This window comes from Balaenoptera acutorostrata, chromosome 2 (assembly GCF_949987535.1).
Source record: "Balaenoptera acutorostrata chromosome 2, mBalAcu1.1, whole genome shotgun sequence".
Lineage (NCBI taxonomy): Eukaryota > Metazoa > Chordata > Mammalia > Artiodactyla > Balaenopteridae > Balaenoptera > Balaenoptera acutorostrata.
Genome location: NC_080065.1, coordinates 66,647,270 through 66,665,308, shown reverse-complemented (window position 1 = coordinate 66,665,308; position 18,039 = coordinate 66,647,270). Strand labels below are relative to the sequence as shown.

Here is an 18,039-nt window from a genome sequence, read left to right as displayed (position 1 = left end):
TAGAAACCTGTTCATCAAATAAACTATTATATAGAACCCAGCAGGTAAAACAGAATAAAACTGAGCCACTGTGATGGAAAGGGACAGAGGTTTGAATTTATGCCCACTTGGCTTTCCCATTGGATCCCACGTTGGCCCTCAGGCCCCTCTGGGGAATCCCAGTACCCCAGGAACATAGTTTAAAAACCATGGATCTGGAACTCAAAGCAAGAATATACTCTTCAATATTCCAGATGGTTGATCTTTCAGCCTGACTCTGAGTGCTCATTACCTGCTAAGCAGCATGTCTCTGAGCCAGCTGTCATTGATGGGGTGTTCTCCCTTCTCTTGAACCAAATTCCTCAGCCCTGGGACTTCTACCCACTGGTCCTGGAAGTAAAAATCAAAATAAGCCTATTCCTTCCATATAACAGCCCTTCAAGTCTTTGAAGACCTCTTATTTCCTTCCTTAACTTGTCTTTGTTCCAAGTTAAACATTCTCAACCCTCCAACTATTCGCAAAGTATTCTTACAGTTCATATGCTATTTGGGCACCTAAAATTACTGATATTGATGAGAGAAAACAAACAGCATTGATAGAGTTAAGACCAAAACAGGGGCACAAAAAAGAGGGGTACAACCACACACACTATGAGGGTAGTAAAGGAAAATGAGAGATGTTGATCTGCTACTCTGAAAACTGTACAGAAATATGTCCTCCCCTCTACCCGATCCTGCCTGCCCCTGGCACTGTGAAGTGGGCTGGAAATCAGGTCGAACTTCATTCAGCTCATGGCTGTGCCCTGGATCACTCCCTAATAGTCACCAAATCAGAGATACGAGGGGACGGCTATCGACAGCGGAGGCACTCAGCTCTTACTATTATTATTTTGAAAACATCCCCCAGCAGCTGGGCTCCGGAACTCAGGCCAGTAAGTGCCTAGCATGGGTTCATTCCCACTAGTCTTAATTGACCACGTGTGTATCCACACAGTTATTGATCCTTGCCTAATGCCATGGACTCTATTAACTAAAAACAAGTGACATTCTGTAACCATGGATCCATCAGTTGTTTCGGAGCAGGATGTTATCAGAATGTCAGCATCGTTTAGTGGTAATTATTGGATCTATCTTAGGCACTGGCTTTGGTGGGGACTGTAGGGGTCAGGGAGGTGAGCTGCAACACTTAGGGCTAGTTGCACAGCTAGAAAGTACGCGACCAGCTCAGTAAGAGGGCACCCCACCAACCTCCCTGAAACAAAACTTCGGCTTCCTGCTACCGAGGCGCTTCACACACACCCTATTGGTGGCTTGAGGCTTGGAGACACATGCATGTTGTGCATACCAGCAGTGGGCAGACAAGGAAAACTGCACTTGACATAGGAGGGTCCCTTCAGTGCCGATCCTGCCTCTGTGTGGCTGGACCATATCCTTTGCCTATGATAAAGCTCTTCCATGAGTATAAACTGCTTCAGTCCTGTGAGTTCTTCCAGAGATGATTAATGGGTAGTTAACACAGCAAGGGTGAGAAGGGACTTCAGATACAAGCCATTCTGCGGCCTGAAGGGTGCTTCTGATGGGAGAGTGTTAGTGCTTGGTGCTGAAAGCACACAGTTTTGTAAATGGGTGTGATGAAGTACAATACTTAGTTCTGTTGGATGTTAGGGAAGCACGTCCAGAAAAACAACAGGCACGTGCTCTGGTTTGCTCCAACAGAAAAGTATTTCTAACTTTGACAAAGAATGTATCCAGCCAGAGTTGCCAGGTATGTATGCAAACAGATAGAGAAGGACCACAGTGTTCGTCCTCATTTTTTTTTTTTCCCACACGCTCCTTTATTTTGGCCCTGTACCTGTTAGGGGCAACACTGTGGTTTCATGTATGTGGTTTCATGTCTTTTTTCCACAAATAGAATATTATACATGCTTCTGAATCCTAAATAAGGTCATTGGTATTGAAGAAAGAATCAAGGTATCCCATGTCTGCCAGGACTATGACAGCATTGACAACAAAACAGAGGCTTGGGAGGGAAGTCAATTCAGGAGGGAAGAGAATGTGTATATATGAATGGATGTATGTGTGCATACATGTATATTCATATGTGTACGTGTGGTATGTGTGTGAGAGAGTATGTATACACACACGTAATTTTCACACACCACGTATATGTAGAAAAAATGATCTGCGATTAAAAATGAAACAAAATATAATCATTTTATTCTCTTAGCTCAGGATCTGAGCTATATCTAAATCCGGGCTCTGCCACCTGCCGGCTGTGACTATGTACAAGTCAGTTAACTGCTCTGAGACTGGTTTACTCATCTATAAAATGGCAATTTTTATTGTGCAAGGTTCTGACGGGGATTAAAAGAGATAACGCATGGGCTATACATGTTATTAACCATCAACAGATTTCCAGAGGAGAAATTTTGACCAAAATTTGCTAACTTCCTTTCTTTTCTCTGAGGATCTGTGTTGTGAGAAGAGGAAGGGCAAGAAGGGAATGGAACTCAGAGAAGAAGGAGCAAGGAGGAGGAGGACATGAGGAAATGACATTAACTTCACTCTGCTTGTCTGCACTGGAATAATCCCCTAGGAAGCAACCAGGAACTCGCCTATCAGTCAACAGACAAAGGCGGCTAAAGCGTGATCTCCTGACCCCACTGTCCTCCCTGCCACCATCCACTTGCTATGGAGTCAGAGACAGGAGGCCACTTACCGGGGAGGCGGTGGAGGGCTGGCCACAGAGGGTCTCCAGCATCCCCTGTCAGGATGTTTTACAAGCTAAAAATGCTGTGCCATTTCACATGCCTCTTTAATCTCATGTTTACAATTATCCTGAGAAAAAGGCATCACTAAAGCATCTGAGTTGCGTAACGTGCTGACCTATAAGGGCTGAATCACGATTTGAACCTAGTTCTTCCCATTACTACACGGCTTCCTCCTCGATAACCAGAGCTGCTTCCAACTTGATGGTGGGCGCTGCTGGTGTCCTGTCCCATTCGCCCCAGCTCACCTGAGTGCACCAGCAGCTGTATTAGAGGGTTGTCAGCCCACTGTCAACTGTCAGGCACTTATGTTTCTTGTGCCCTTGGAGGGTTTTCTTGTGACCACAGGAACTTGCAAGGAACACAACCTGGAAAGGCAGGGAAAGGGAATTTAATGTCCCCTAGGGTCCCCTGGGGCAATGCTCAACCAACTGGGGTTGGAGAGGAGCACTTACATTTCAGCCTCTGGCATGTTCTGAGTGGTTTCTGGGGGTCCCCCCAGCATGAGCGAGCCCCAGGTGTTCACAGTGTAATAACCCACCCATAAAACATGTCCTTCATCCGCTCTCGCCCCTTCCTGTCTCACTTTCCCCACTTCCTCACACGTGCTTCCTCGGACACCTCCTGTGTAAAGAACCCATGCTAAATTTTTACCTTGAGATCTACTTTTGGAGGAACGCTAACTGAGTCAAATTCTAAATTCCATGTGGTTGCTGCCACTGTTGTTACTGTTTTGAATTACACTATATTCCCAGCAAAAAAAGTAATAATGACCGTGGGTTGCTGATCAGTCAGAACCTCATTAACACTTTTAAGCTTTGAAAAAACTGAAGATAGTGTTTCCCATAAAGCAACAAGTTATTCCTCCTGTTTCACTAAGTACCCTTCTTCCCAGCAGCTGCTCCAATTTCAAAGCAGGATGATGAAGGCTTTGAAGGCGCTCTGTTAATGCAGTTACAGATCCAGTTTGGGTACGCTAGCTATTAAACAATGGATTTCAGGATATATGCCAAAAGTAGGACACTGTCTCTTGATGTAAGAAAACAACTGAATTGATAATGTTAAAAAAAAATCTGTAAGTATGATCAAAATATTTATATTATGGAGAACAAGAGCAATCATCTCAACATGGCATTCTAGATTTATCAACTCTGCACACATATTTTAGGAAGATTTTGAGAGATTTCAATACAATATCTAAAAATGACCCACCATTTTATTTTTAGCAAAAAGAGATTCTCAGTTTCTGGTAGTTGTCTGTAACTATAGGCTGAAAATGTTTCGATTTTAAAACATACATGTGTAAAATTCTCCCATGAAAATGAGCGGTAGCACAACCCACTGCAGCGTGATGGCTCTTTATTCGCAGTTTGTCCCGTCCAGAGATGCCAGACTCACAAGTCACATGCAGTAAGTTCACATAACATGTTTTGTTTTATAGACTCTAACCATTTATTTAACAAAATGGAAATTTCTAATATCTAGCACTTTTCTACATTTAAAATTTCAGGGAAAAGAGACTCGTGTTCTACAGTATATAATGATTACAAAAGAGTTCGTTATCAGCTTTGAATGGTTAAAACACTTTCTCTGCTGATTGGGACTCCGCATCCTTTAGTGAGGTGAGGTGACATTTTTCTTGTGGAAAAGGGCAGCGTTTCTTGTCGGAGAAGATGTATCACCAGCACAACCTTCCCTTCACTCAGACCTGTCTATCTGAGGATTTCTTCTACCAGGGAAACAGGTGGGAGTCCATTTCACTATTTTGATTCCCAAGTCAGGTATAAATCCTTTTAACTTAGGGAAAAACTCAAACGTATATAAACCAAAAGACGGAGGCTGCTTTTTCCATCCTCTTTACTCACGTGATGCTCTGGAAAGTCACAGTTTTCTTGGTGGTTTTGCTCGCGTGCCGACCACGGTGCATGGAGCTATTACTAGCGCTAATGTGCAGAAGACGTTTTGAATAATGTCTAGCACCCACAGGAAAGAACCACGGAACCCCCACATTTGAATTTTGTTCTTGCAAACTCTAAAAACCAACGATCACTTGTGCCTTGCAGAATCTGGGGGCTCTATTCCCAGGTGCAAAGTGCATTTTCCGGGTTTCTCCAGAGCAAAGGCAGGGTGGACGCCCTCATTAAACCTGTGCCTGATGATGAAGAGCAACTGTCCAGTCTCAGAGTTTATAAACAGGAGCCTTTGGGTGGTGTAGTCCAGTAGGATGCCCACTCTGGCGGGACGCTCCGTCACGTGGACATCGCTCACAATGCCACTGTAGAAAAATGTGTATCTGAAATGGAATGGAATGGGAATTGAAAACTTTGGAAATCTTGAAGGACCATGATAAAGAAAATCACTTGGAGAAAACCGATTTTGCAGTTGTTCACCTCAATTCACAATGAGTTGCAATAACATTGTCCCAAATACTTTAACCAGATCCCTCCTAGATGCTAAAATGCATAGCTCTTCCCAACAGACACGTATTTTTAATAATTTTGCTCCTTCTACATTAGGAGGCAGTCCCAGAATAACCAACATATGCCTCCCTTGTGATTTTTCTCAACATTTTAATTCTTTCCCAGCTGCCCACGTGTTTTAACTACCGCATTCATGGTATGTCATTCTTTTGAATAAAACTCCTTTGAGGCTGCTATGTACTTTAAAAAGTACCGCGGGCTTGCCTTCCATAAAGTGTATTAATTTTACCATTTAAAAATTTTGTAAGTAACTTACATAAGGACCTTTATGAAGTTTAAGAAATATTTCATTATTTTTGCCCAACTTCATCTTATGTACACTCCCACTGCCCCAAATCAACTTTCCTTTTCATCTTCTCAGTGTTTTCTGCACCCTTACAGCCAAGGGGGGTTGCCTTTGATTTCTTTCTTCAATTCAAACAAATTCAGTTCAACATGTAGTCATTGGGCATATCTGTGTGTCCTGTACTTTGCTAGACCTCTGCACCTCTGGGGGATATGCAGACCATAGCATACTGTCCTTGCCCCCAGGGAACCCATACTCTGCGGAGCAGGAACGAAAATTGTTGATGACTTAAACATGGGCTGGGGTTGAGACTCCAGCTTAGAGCACAGATTGGTAAAGTGTTTCCTTACACATTTAATGGACCTGGTTTAGTTGTGAAAGGAAAGGTTCAAGGCCAGGCTAGCAAGGAGAAATTGCTGAACAGAAGAAGTTAAATTGCTCTATGCAAAAAAGTAACACAAGGTGGGAGTTTTCTCCTGGTAATCTTAGAAACAGAGGGTGGAGCCCTGAAAGCAGGAGAAGAGAATAAATGAGAGATGGAAGAGAAGAAAAGAGATGAGGGACAGATCTGTGGATATGATAGGTCTGAGGGTGGGAGTGACACTGGGCAGACTGGGGCCGGAGAAACTGGGTGACTCTGGTGTGGCTGAGAAGGACAAGGACCTTGAAGACCTGTGACATCTCTCTTAAAGGCCCAGAAGCTTGAGTGCAGGAATATTTAGGAAATGGCAAGTTAGCAATTTCCTCGCTGAATGAAGCTCATGTGAAAGGGCAGAGGTTCACGGGGATGGAAGGTAAGCGAGACTTCCACAATGATAAAGGACCTCTTCAGTGCCTTGCTAATGTGAAATATGGCAGAACATTATGAAGTTTTAGAACCTGTAAAGCACACAGAGGCTGCAGGTGGCAATGATGGAGAACAGCAGTGGGCTGTTGCTGGGCTGCCCAACTTCATCCTTGGAGAACAGATGGAGAACAGGCTGGGGCTCTTACAAAAGGGGATTGGGGAGCAGATGGGCTCACATTCAGCCAAAGAAGAATGGTCAGGACTGGATGGGGAAAAAAGGGAGAAGGTGATCCAAGCCGTCGGGGCAGCAGAAGCAGTGATGAGGTGGCAGAATAAACCTGTATGTCATGGAGAACATCACCGTCTGATTGACGGGTTAGGAGGGGACATGTGAATGACTTTGAGGATATTACCTGGGTAGGTAAGTCAGAGGCCAGGCTCTAGACCTGCCCTGTCCAATATAGTAGCCAGCAGGCACATGTGGCCACTTAAATTAAAATTAAAAGTAAAATTCAAAATTCAGTTCGTCAGTCCTATTAACCACATTTCAAGTGCTCAAGAGCCACATATGACACCATTTTTCTACTTTTGAAGAATGTGTGATTGCACAGCACTGGTCTAGAGGGTTCTGAATGCCCATATAAGCCATTTCCCTACCCTGCTTGGAAGGTCCCCGGTTCCCACAGGCCCAGCCCTGGTCAGTCCCTGAGCTAATCGCTACCATGGAGGTCAAGGAGGGAAAGACATTCCTTGAAGCCTTGGACCCACCAGTTCTACAGGGCCTGGAATTCGCCCTGTCTTGTTTCTGCCTCCATTTTCTACTGAGCACATCACTTCCTTCTCCAACCTGCACTCTGGCCTGAAACCAAGCCTATCTGCTGCGGCCTGACTCTCTCCCTATCCTTTGGACTGCTGGTCCCTGTTCAAACAAAGGTCATCCAGAAGCCTGATTCTTGACATCTGCGTGACCCTGGAACTACCTGTGCGAGGTTTCCCACCTGGGTGGACCACCCCTGTGAATCTCACTGATGGCCTAGAATGAGCCCAGACTCCTCTCCACCCTGGTGGCTACTCGCCTCAGGACTCCTCATACTCCAGCCTGGCCACATTCTTCCTGGCTCCCCCCTTCACTGTGGTCCCACCTGAGTGTCGACACCGCTGTAGATGTTTGTAGATTTTTGAGCAGAAAAGGAAAGGACGTGATGCAAATGATGTTTGAGAAATATTTGCCAGTTGTGACACATAGAATGGCTTGGAGTGGGTGGAGACTGGAAGAAGAGCACAGGCATGTTGGCTGTGGATGAAACTAGTAAAGGAAACAAAGCCTTGAACTGGAGAAGTAAGTTAGGAACAGACAGGATGAAATACCATTGATTCTTTCTCCTTAGACTCTCTTCATTTCTCCTATCCAGTTGTGACATCTTAAAGCCTGATGCAAGTAGAATCAAGAGTAATACCGCTTGGTTTAAATCAAGAAGCGAGAAAAATGGAAAAACACAGGAGGGTCTGCTATAGCAGTACTCTCAGTAACCTGAAGGCCAGGGTGCTCTAATTTGCAACACGGAATGAGGCATTTAAGACCTGACCTCTCTGTGCAGTGACCACACACAGCACACTCCTCCTCCCAGAATCTACAGAACCTACCCTGGGCCCACAAGAGCCAAAGACCAAAGTTGTTGAACCTGCTGAATGAAATGAACAGTTCTGTTTTCTAGAGTCTAGAACTTTGTATTGGACTCTCGTCTTTGGTTTGGGTTCTTAAGGGTTCAAGTGTCTAAGGAGATTTTCATGAAATCAATACCTAGTTCCAGCTCTAAGTCTACCGATTATAAACTCTGGGTTTGAATGATTTTTCAGCTCTAGGAGGAGGCTGAATATCAATTAATCATCATGGCTCTGCCTTGATGGCATGTGACTTTAAATAGCTCTTGGAGATGGTGTCCTTATGAACCATGTCAGAGAATCAAACTCTGTCAAGTAGGATGCAGGGAGAGATGTGCAGCCAGAAATATGCAAAATCCCAATCTGTGGGCCTTTTTCTGGGAACTTGCGAGCACTGCTTCCTTTTTTAAGCATTACATTTGAATAATTCCTCACATTTGATTCTTTACGATTTCAAAGTTCTTCCTTGTACCTGACTTCATGTGATGCTCACAACCCCAAAATGTAGCAGACCAGGCATCACTGTCCCCTGACAAGACAGACGAGGCACATCAGATCTGCTCATTAGATTAACCAACTTCTGGTGAGTAGTCAATAGGAGGCTAGTAGAGAATGGAGCCAGGACTAAAATCAGGTTCCTGGCTCCAGTCTCATGCTCTTTTATTAGACTATCTTGTGCGCATATTCAGTTCATAACATGCTCGCCTTATCTAACACAGGTTAACAGCTTTTTCACATCAAGCAATTAAACAATACTAATGAGACAGGCTGGGACCTGGGACCCTTTACTGCAGCACTTGCACCTGGACAAATGTCTTCTTGAGCAACAAAATACAAAGAAACTATAAAGGACTAAAAATAACTGCATGCATGTCCAGTTGGGGCAAATTATGAACAACAAGATACAAAAAGGCCAAAACCCAACTGCCACTTCTGAGGTGCTGGGAGCAAAAGCAGGGTACTGCGCATGATCCGTGCCCACTGCACCGCCAAGGGGGTGGGCGGACCACCTAAGTCACCCCTCCCACCCAACAATCCTCCCCTACCCTCAGCCCATATAACAGACCAGCTCACTCCCCCTCAGGGAGTGAGCGTGGGTACCTATTACTTGTTTTCGCTCTCTCCCGCTGCAGCACGAGTCCCAATAAAGCCTGGCTTGCATTCCTCGTCTGGCCTCTTATCAATTTCTATTGATTAAAGAGTCCAAGAACCCAGGTCAGTAACACTAATAATATAGACCAGAGGTTAGTCAACTTTGTCTGTAAAGGGCCAGATAGTAAATATCTTAGGCTTTGGGGCCATTCAATCTCTATTACAACTAGTCAACTCTGCCATTGTAGCACAAAGGCAGCCATAGGCAATATGTAAACAAATGAGCTTGACCGTGTTCCAATAAAACTGCATTTACAAAAAAGGCAGCAGGTCACATTTGGCCTGTTGGGCTATAGTTTGCCAACCCTTAATATAGACCAACGGCGGTGGGGTAGGGGGGTGGTACTGGGGACCTACTTCTTCCTCAGTCCTGTTGACTCCTCTGTGGAGGGAGCCCTTTCGGCCTTACCCTTGTGGTCTCTCCCCACCCTGGGGTGAGCTCTGAAGGAAAAACTGGCCATGCATGTGTTTCCCTAACTCTTCCTGACGAGTTTCCTGAGGAGATGCACATCCTTCTCCAGGAACCTACTCTGCCCCACAGGATGGGAAGGTGGCCTGGCCAAGGCTCTGAGTGGGTACAAGTCTGTCTATTAATAGGGTGCGATATAAGAAACATTCTTGCTTTCACATATGAACCACATTCTCTAAAACCGGCTTCCTCAGTAATCAGAGTAGTAGTTGAATCTCCAAATAGTTGAGTCTTTTGTTTTCTTAGCTGACTCAGAACTTGGGCAGGGAAGTGAGAGGTAGGTTATTTATTAGGTCCCTCAGAGCCCTCTGCCTAGACATCAACGCATGACACTTTGATTAAGTGGGGAGGGGCAGGCTCCGGCTTACCTCTGCGGCTCAGAGCAGTGCATGTACCACGCGGTCTCTCCTCGTCCCAGGGCACCGGCCTGCACCGCCGAGCTGGAGCAGACACCCAGTCGGTAGGCTGGGCAGTCTGTGACAGTGGTTTCCCAGTAGTGCTGGCCACAGGCAGGCAGCTCCTCACCCAGCACTGATGGGATTCTGCAGGCAAAGTTGATCAGGAATTGCCAGGCTTTATCTCATAAACACCAACATTCATAAATGTATACACAGTTTAAGCAGGATTCTATCCTTGGAAACTGCTGGAATTTGACTAAAGACATTCATTGTTCATTGTGCCCCCGACCTTGACCTGATGGCCACAGAATTCCCCAAACCATCAACATGCATTTAACGCATTTCTACTGCCACACTCAACACACATGTATTACACATAGCATCTCTTGGAGGGACTGGGAACCAGGAAATAATTAGAATAATGGCAGGATAAAAAGAAATGGCACAATCTCTGCTTTCAAAGAGAGTGAGGAAGTATAAGGGAGGCAGGTGGAGAATTCCAAGAGAGCATGACTTGCAAAGTTTTCTTCCAAAACTTGCACATACACAAAAAGGAGTCTCTAAAACCTTCTCTCACAATGAGTTCCAGTGTCTGCTGACTTTCCTGGGCACAGAGACCGAAAAAGGTGCTGCTCCTGAACAGCAAGTGGTCTGGGGAGGCCAGAGCAGAGCGGAGTTACACCTGGATGAACCAGGTGTAATGCTTGCGCTCTGCAGAGGCTTGTGGTCAACAGTCTTTGGGACTCTGGCCTCTTTAGATGGTAGCAGGTACACCTGAGAGGTTGTCGAAAGGTCTCTTTTTGTCTCATCTCAGCTATTTTTGTAACAGACATGGTGAAGTGAACCAAAGCGCTTTCCACTGCGGATGGGTGACCTTGTTTGCATGAATTACTCAATTTTGCTTTGAAATGGCTGAGACAGCAAGGAAGCATTTTTAATTTAAGCAGCGTTAATATTCAGTCAGCACCCTCTCCCTCTCCCCTTCAACAGATGAGAAAGTGATTAATGCAAAGGAATGTACTTCATTTTCTCGTGTCTTTACCCAACAACCTCATTTCAGAGAGGGAGCTACTGATGGGTCCTTGCTCTCTGGAGCAAAGCCCAGCTGCCTGATATTTATGAGCTAATTTTCAGATTAATAATAAATAAATAAAATTCTATCAAATACATTACAGTTATTATCATCAGTTATTATCTATGAACTCTTACCAACCTCCAATCTATTTCTTTTCTCTTTGATTCTTCTGAGAAATCCAAAAGAGACAGAAAAGCCCAATCTATTTCTTAAATCTTTTTTTCCCCTGAATTCACTCATTTGTACACGTTTAGCATCTCCAGTGTTCTGGGCCCCAGGCTAGATTCTGGAGATTAAAGAGGCGGAAGACGAGGCTGTTGCTTGAGGACTAGTCAAAATGGAGCATCTGACAAACGACTCCACCAGAGCTCAGACCTTTCTGCGGATAAGATCAAAGGGTGCCAGGGCCCAGAAAAGGCTTGGTCATTTCCAGGAGCTGGTAACACCTGAGCTGAGCTACTGACAGATGAATAGCAGCCTGAGAGGAAAACAGCACAAGTCGCCGTTGGTAGGCTCAGGGCTATACTGTGAGAGCACCCCGGGCGCATCAGTGCCAACAGCAGCGTGTTTCACATGGGTTACAGTTTTCAAAAGCCTTTCACGTGCTTTCTCCCATTTGACCATTTTGACCCTCAAAATAAGCACGAGAGAGTGCAGGCAAATTGCAGAGCAATCTCCCCACCGTGCCCTCAGTTTTCGGATTTCTTTACTTTGCTGCTTCCTTTTGTGGGAGCTTCTGGGGGATGGTGGGGGGTGGGGGGGTGGGCAAGATCCTGAAAGTCCTGCATGTGGCCAGAACCAGAAACTCAACAAAATGTCATTCTCCTCTATTCCTTTTCAAGTGGATAGATTCAAAATCTGGTTTGCTGTTGAAATAATAGAAGAATTAACCCAGGCTCTTTTTTCATTGAACCAGAGATAATACCTTAAAACAGCCTATGTGTTAAACAAAACCATCTGTGCTTATATTTCCAATAAAGATATTGACACTTGCTACAAGTCTGAACGATCTCTGTCACTTTCCCCCTAGTAACGAACCATAACTGAACTGTATGTGTGTGTACCAATTTACACTCGATATCACACATGCCAGGCATGTGCACTAAACCAAGAATGTGCTCAGGTGAGGCCACACCGAGGTGACACCCTCAGAAGACTCTCCTGCTGAGGCATCTCGTGCTTTGTTCTCCTACTTACTCTGTCAGCCGCCTCCTCTCAGCGAAGCTGATCACCGTCCCATCTGAGGAAATCTGCAGAGCGGGGTGAGCCGTTTCCCTCAGCAGGAGAAATCTCGTTCCTATTGTAGTTAGAAAATAGGATTATAACATGACTGCAATGTCGAGCGCTATCCCTGGGCCAAGCCCCGCATTTCAGATCGTAGTCTCCCTTGCTTCTAACATCAAAATCCTCTGCTCAGTGTTTTCAGATCCACAGCAAAATTTCATCCATGATAAGGACTAGTGAATGCCAGTGGCTGGTCACCTCACCTGGTGTGCTTCTCCCGTACTAGCGCTCACTCTATTATGCAAAGTATGCTCCCTGCACCAGCAGCACCTACCTACCTCACCTGGAAACTAGTTAGAAATGCAGAATCTCGGGCCTGCCCCAGACCTCCTGAACCACAATCAGTATTTTAACAAGCTCCTTGGGAGATTCACGCGCACATTGAAGTTTGAAGATGCACTGGTCTAACCTCCAGGAGTGGTTCTAACAGTGGATGGTACAGGCACCATTTGGGACTGCAGGGAACACACTTCTGGACAGACAGCCCTCATGTCCTCGCTTTATAAACATCAGGCTGGCCCTAACCACATCACACCCAAGGTGCGTGCACAAGTTTTTGCTGGTTAAGCAAATCACGTAATGTGTCACCCTCAATCTTGCCATCTTTGGGTCTAGCGTAAGATAATAAAATGATCATTTTTCCACTCCTCATTTCTTTTCACAATAATTGAGAACAGCCTTGCATTTTTTTTGTTGGCACCATCAAGGGTATTTTCCCCAAAATGCCCTTGAACAGTTTCATCACTTTCTTGAGTTGCTCACTCATTCATTCATTCAACAAACATGAATGGGCACAAACCATGTGCTAGGCATGGAAAATAAACAGAAGAATAAGACTAGAAGCTTGTTCATAGAGTTCACAGTGTAATAAAATAAGAATATCCTCATCCTACTCTTCCCCCAACATACACACACTATCAAAACATACCCACAAACTATAGCACATTGTGAACCAAACAAGAATCATCTGAGGAGATTTAAAACACTTGTCAGAGCCCATATCCAGGTAACTTAGACCAGGATCTCCAGGAGTGGGATCCCCACATCAGTATTTTCTTAAGCACCTGGACTGATTGCTAATGGGTGGCCAAGGTTGAGAATGTCTTAAACCAGAAAAACAAAAGAAACACCTTGACCTTTGGCCAATCTTGGGTCCTCATGCCAAAAACCTAGCCCTGCCAGCAGGTTGGGAGCGTGAAGAAGTGGCCCTCTAGGATATCTTCTCTGGGTTGTAGAAGGGAAGGAATGGGAATGCTTGGAAATAGTTCTCTGTGTGCAAAGGAGAAGGTACCTCTGGTGGAAATGAGGGCAGCTTCACTCTGTTCACTTGTCCCAAATGCACTGATGGCTTTCACGTAGAAAAAGTAATTGTCATTGGGTTGGAGGTTAACTTTCAGTTGGAGTCCTTTAATTCCAGAGAAAGATCTAAATATGAAGGGAAAATAATAATTTTCAATATAACCCTATATGCTAAACAACTCATCATATTTCAATCCTGTAGTGAATGAACATCTTTTATTAACAACAAATCACTTATTTTTCCCTTTTTATGACCACTGAGTTAGCAAGCCAGATTTTATAAAATGGCCATTGTCCACTAAGTTTACTTTATCAAATCATTTCTACCTTGGTCAACTTTTGTCCAATATTGTGCCTTCCAGAATGCTCTTTGCAATAGAGCCAACCAAACTTTTTTTTTTAATTCAGAAAATAGACTAATTTTGTGGTTAATGAGTCCCCAAGCATATATTGTTTTCTTTATCAAATTTTGGCTGAGAGGGCACTTGTGGATTAAGATATTAAACCAATCTATAATGCAAAAGACACCATCTCATTGACAGATCCTGAATAGTGGAAAACTTAAGGTGAGTGTTGATTTTGTACATGGTCATCATGCCAAAGCCAGCCAAGTTATAGAAACTGAAGATCTCTAAAGAAGACAATATCCTTTAGAGCAAACTTAATCCTGGAGAGAAAAGAGAATTCTAATTGCCAAATAAAATCCCCAAAGCTGCTGTTCCTAAACCTCCCATTTACATTAAAAGAAAAGTGCTGGTCGTGGTATCTAAATGGCAGCAGGCTTGGCAAGAACACTGTAACAGCCCAACCATTTAAGCACAAATGGACTTGTTGGATTTGAAGATTGGAGCTCTGAACTTGCCAATGAGCTGGAATAATTTTTGTGCCTCTTTTCCATTCTCTTGTATCTGCTTGATATCATGTCCTAGAGCATTTATACAAATAAAGTATACAAGTGCTCTTTCTTTTAGCCTCCATTTGGAGAGGCTTTGGAGAGAGTTACAAGTTAGGCTCCTTGCTAATAAAAGAAGTCCTAATCTGAGTACTAAAGAATCAGAATCCTGTTCCTGTTAGATGTGTATTGGATACTAGTCATTGAAAACAATAGTACAATAGCTTTCAAGTTCATTCTCAGAGGGAGATGCGGGGTTTTTTTTATCTGTTTGTTTGCTTTGTTTGTTTTTTATTTTCTTTGTGTTTGTTTTATTATTAATGAAGGTACACAAAGTCATTAGAATCAAAGAGTGGTCAGTGTTCATTCTCAGATTGATTTTTGTTTTCAGGTTATTTCTACTTCTGTTGACTTACTTCATTCTCAGTACCTACCTTAGAGAATACCATGGAGAACCAGGAGAAGGAAAAAGTATCATTGACCCAGAAAACAGAAGAACTTAGACTTTTTAGAAGCAGGAAATCTGTACAGAGTAACAGTCCCTCCCCCATCAAAGCCCCATGTCTAAAAGCACAGAAAACTCACAGTGTGTTCCTCAGCAGGAGGGGGCAGGGAGGGGAGAAGCCTGGGTCTATTTGTATATTGGCTATTTATTGCCTGCATCTGGAAAAGGTCAGTACAAACTCCCCAAACCTTACTGGTTGTTATTTCAGAACCTACCACCTGAGCAGGTCCTCAGAGAGTACTATCTTTAGATGCATGGAGAATGCATGGATTGAGCCATATGTCCACTGACAACTAATAATGCTTCAATTTATTAACAAAAAAAACCAGGTCCTATGACTGAGAATGCATTTCCCAACTAATATCTAGATTATTATTCTGGGGTAGATGTATTGCTGATCTTATTTGCATTGATGACTGAAGAGATGTTTTCAGTGTACATTAATTATAACAAGCTTATTGTCTCAATAAGCACACTCAGATCTGAACTGAATTTCAGACTTCATCCACTCATCAAATAAATATTTATTGATCACTTATCATGTGCCCAGGCCCTGTCCCTGCTTGAGGGGTAAGTGACAAGGAGAGGTGAGGAAATTTCATCTCTAAAAACTGGACAGAACATATGGGTTTCATTTTGTGATAATGCAATTGTTAAATGCCAAGGATGCTGTTTTTGGGGTAAGTTTTGCTCTTAAATTTTATGAAGTCTGTCAAGGAGGAAATTCCATATATATAGTCAATTGTATGCTATGTCTTATTAGTCATTTAAAGAATAAAAGTTTACATGGTACAGAAGCCAATATATGGGATAAGATCTGCTTTCAGTGCGTGAACATGTCATGCAGACGTGACAAATATGCCTAATGCCCTCGCTGACTCTATAAAAGCACCAGGCATGAAAATGAAAGTAATATGAAATATGATAGTTTTATTGTTTATAAGTTTCTGTCTTATGCTCAAGCACCAAGAACAAAGCAAAAAAAGCTCAGCTATGAATGGTTCATTTCCATGTCTATTTATTGTCTGACCTCACTTGAATGTCATAAAAGCCTTCATGTCAGCTGTCCCTGCTGTTTAGCCAAATGAAAACTTCAAAAATTTTGGAATTTGAAATCTGAAGAGTGGCACTCTTCCATAGATTATGATATTTTTTATTTCAAAACCAAAAACTTGTCATAATTGCAACTGAAACCACATGAGTTATAATAAGTTTTGCATAGTTTGGAGTAGAGTTCAAATTCACAGAATATCCGAACTGAGGTAAGTGATTAGACAGCAAGTGGAACCACAGCAAGTTGTTGATGCTTAGGTAAGAAGAGATTTCAGCTTTATCAATAATGTGACTAACCTGACGATGTTAGAAGTCTAGAGCCAGTAATGAAATTCAAAAGGCAATAAGAAATTTGACTCAAAGGGTCTCACTTTGGGTCATAAGTGTGGGATCCTCCTTACAAGTATCATAGTGCAATGGAAAGGGAAGGCTTTATAGGTGGAGGTTCCGGGAATGTGAGGACAAGGAAGCATCTAGGAACCCTGACACAGCAAATTAGCTGATTGCTGGTAGGGCATAAGCATGCTGTGGGGTTTGATCACAGAGCTCTGCACCCAGCAGGTCTTCAAAGGACTCTTGGCTTCCTCATTGGTAGGACAAAGGACATTTGTTAAACTCCAATGCTGTAAGGCAGAGAGAAATGATTCAAAGGAGACCCACTGTCTCCTCAGAAGTCTGAAGGGCTGCAATGTAAATGAGAGTGGTCTCCTCTTCTGCTGTTTCAGAAGGAAACGAGTGGAAGCCCCCAGGAGGCTGATGTTTGTCCAATATAACAAAGGCCTCTCTAGCCTGAGCCCTTTCCGTCTTTAATTTTTGCAAGGAATGATTGAAAAGTTTGCCACAACTAACCATAGACAATGGGGCAAGAATTATTGATATTTCACATGGGAATTGAAAAGGATCTTTATGAAGAAAAAACCTTTAGGGACTTAATGCTTAACGGGAAAATACTAAAAGCATTCCCATTAAGTCAGAGAGACAGACATGAGCTTAAAAAAAATTGGGAGGTAGGAGGTAAAATTATTACCATTTGCAGATGATATGACTGCTATCTAGAAAACCTAAGAAAATCAGACAAAAACCTCAGAATTTAGTGGAATAGCTAGATGTGAAACTAATATAAGAAATCAAAATTGTTCATATACAAATAACAACTAGATAGAAGATAAAGCAAAAGAAAGATCTTATTTAGAATAGTGGCAAACATAACAAAAGTATATAAGATTTATATGAAAAATATTTTTGAAAATGGTACTGAAGGAAAGCACACAAAAGACTTGCCTAAAAGGAAAGGCATATCAGTTCTTGGGTACAAAAATGCAACATCACAAAAATTGCAATATTCCCTAAATTAATCTATCAATTTAACATGATCTCTAAAAATACCAAATTGTCAGGGGCAGGGCAGTAGAGTTGACTACACAGTCTGATTCTAAAGATCATATGAAAAATAAACTAGCAAATAGCAAAAAAAAAAAAAAAAAGAAGAAGTCATGAGGGGGCAACCTAACCTACATGAATTCTAAAATTATAAAGCTATAATAATAAAAACAGCATGGTACTAGGGCATAAATAGATGGGTCAATGGAATAGATTATAAAGGTGAGGAATAGAGCCAAATACATAGGTTCTTTAGTACATAATAATGGAAGTATTTCAAATCAGAAGGGAAAATGATGGGTTTTCTTACTGGCACAGCGGGATAGCCATAGTAGAAAAAATAAAGTTGGATTCCCTACTGCATACTTCCTCCTGAAAGTAGAACTAAACTAACATTAACATTAAAAAATACGTATGGAGAGGAGCTTTAAGATGGCGGAAGAGTAAGACGTGGAGATCACCTTCCTCCCCACAAATACATCAGAAATACATGTACATGTGGAGCAACTCCTACAGAACACCTACAGAACGCTGGCAGAAGACCGCAGACCTCCCAAAAGGCAAGAAACC

The 18,039-nt window shown here is 43.0% G+C and overlaps 1 protein-coding gene across 2 annotated transcripts in view; it reads right to left on the bottom strand.

Moving 5' to 3' along the window:
• Positions 1-4,089: 4,089 nt before the first annotated feature.
• CMYA5 (cardiomyopathy associated 5) overlaps positions 4,090-18,039 on the bottom strand; it is a 119,956-nt gene continuing 106,006 nt past the window's right edge. For both annotated transcript variants that reach the window (XM_057540266.1, XM_057540267.1), the window contains exons 10-13: positions 13,632-13,765; positions 12,254-12,353; positions 9,952-10,125; positions 4,090-5,040 (exon numbers count right to left, since the gene is read on the bottom strand). In XM_057540266.1, the coding sequence (XP_057396249.1) occupies positions 4,794-5,040; positions 9,952-10,125; positions 12,254-12,353; positions 13,632-13,765 (655 nt within the window). In that variant the 3' untranslated portion in view covers positions 4,090-4,793. The remainder of the gene's footprint in view (positions 5,041-9,951; positions 10,126-12,253; positions 12,354-13,631; positions 13,766-18,039) is intronic.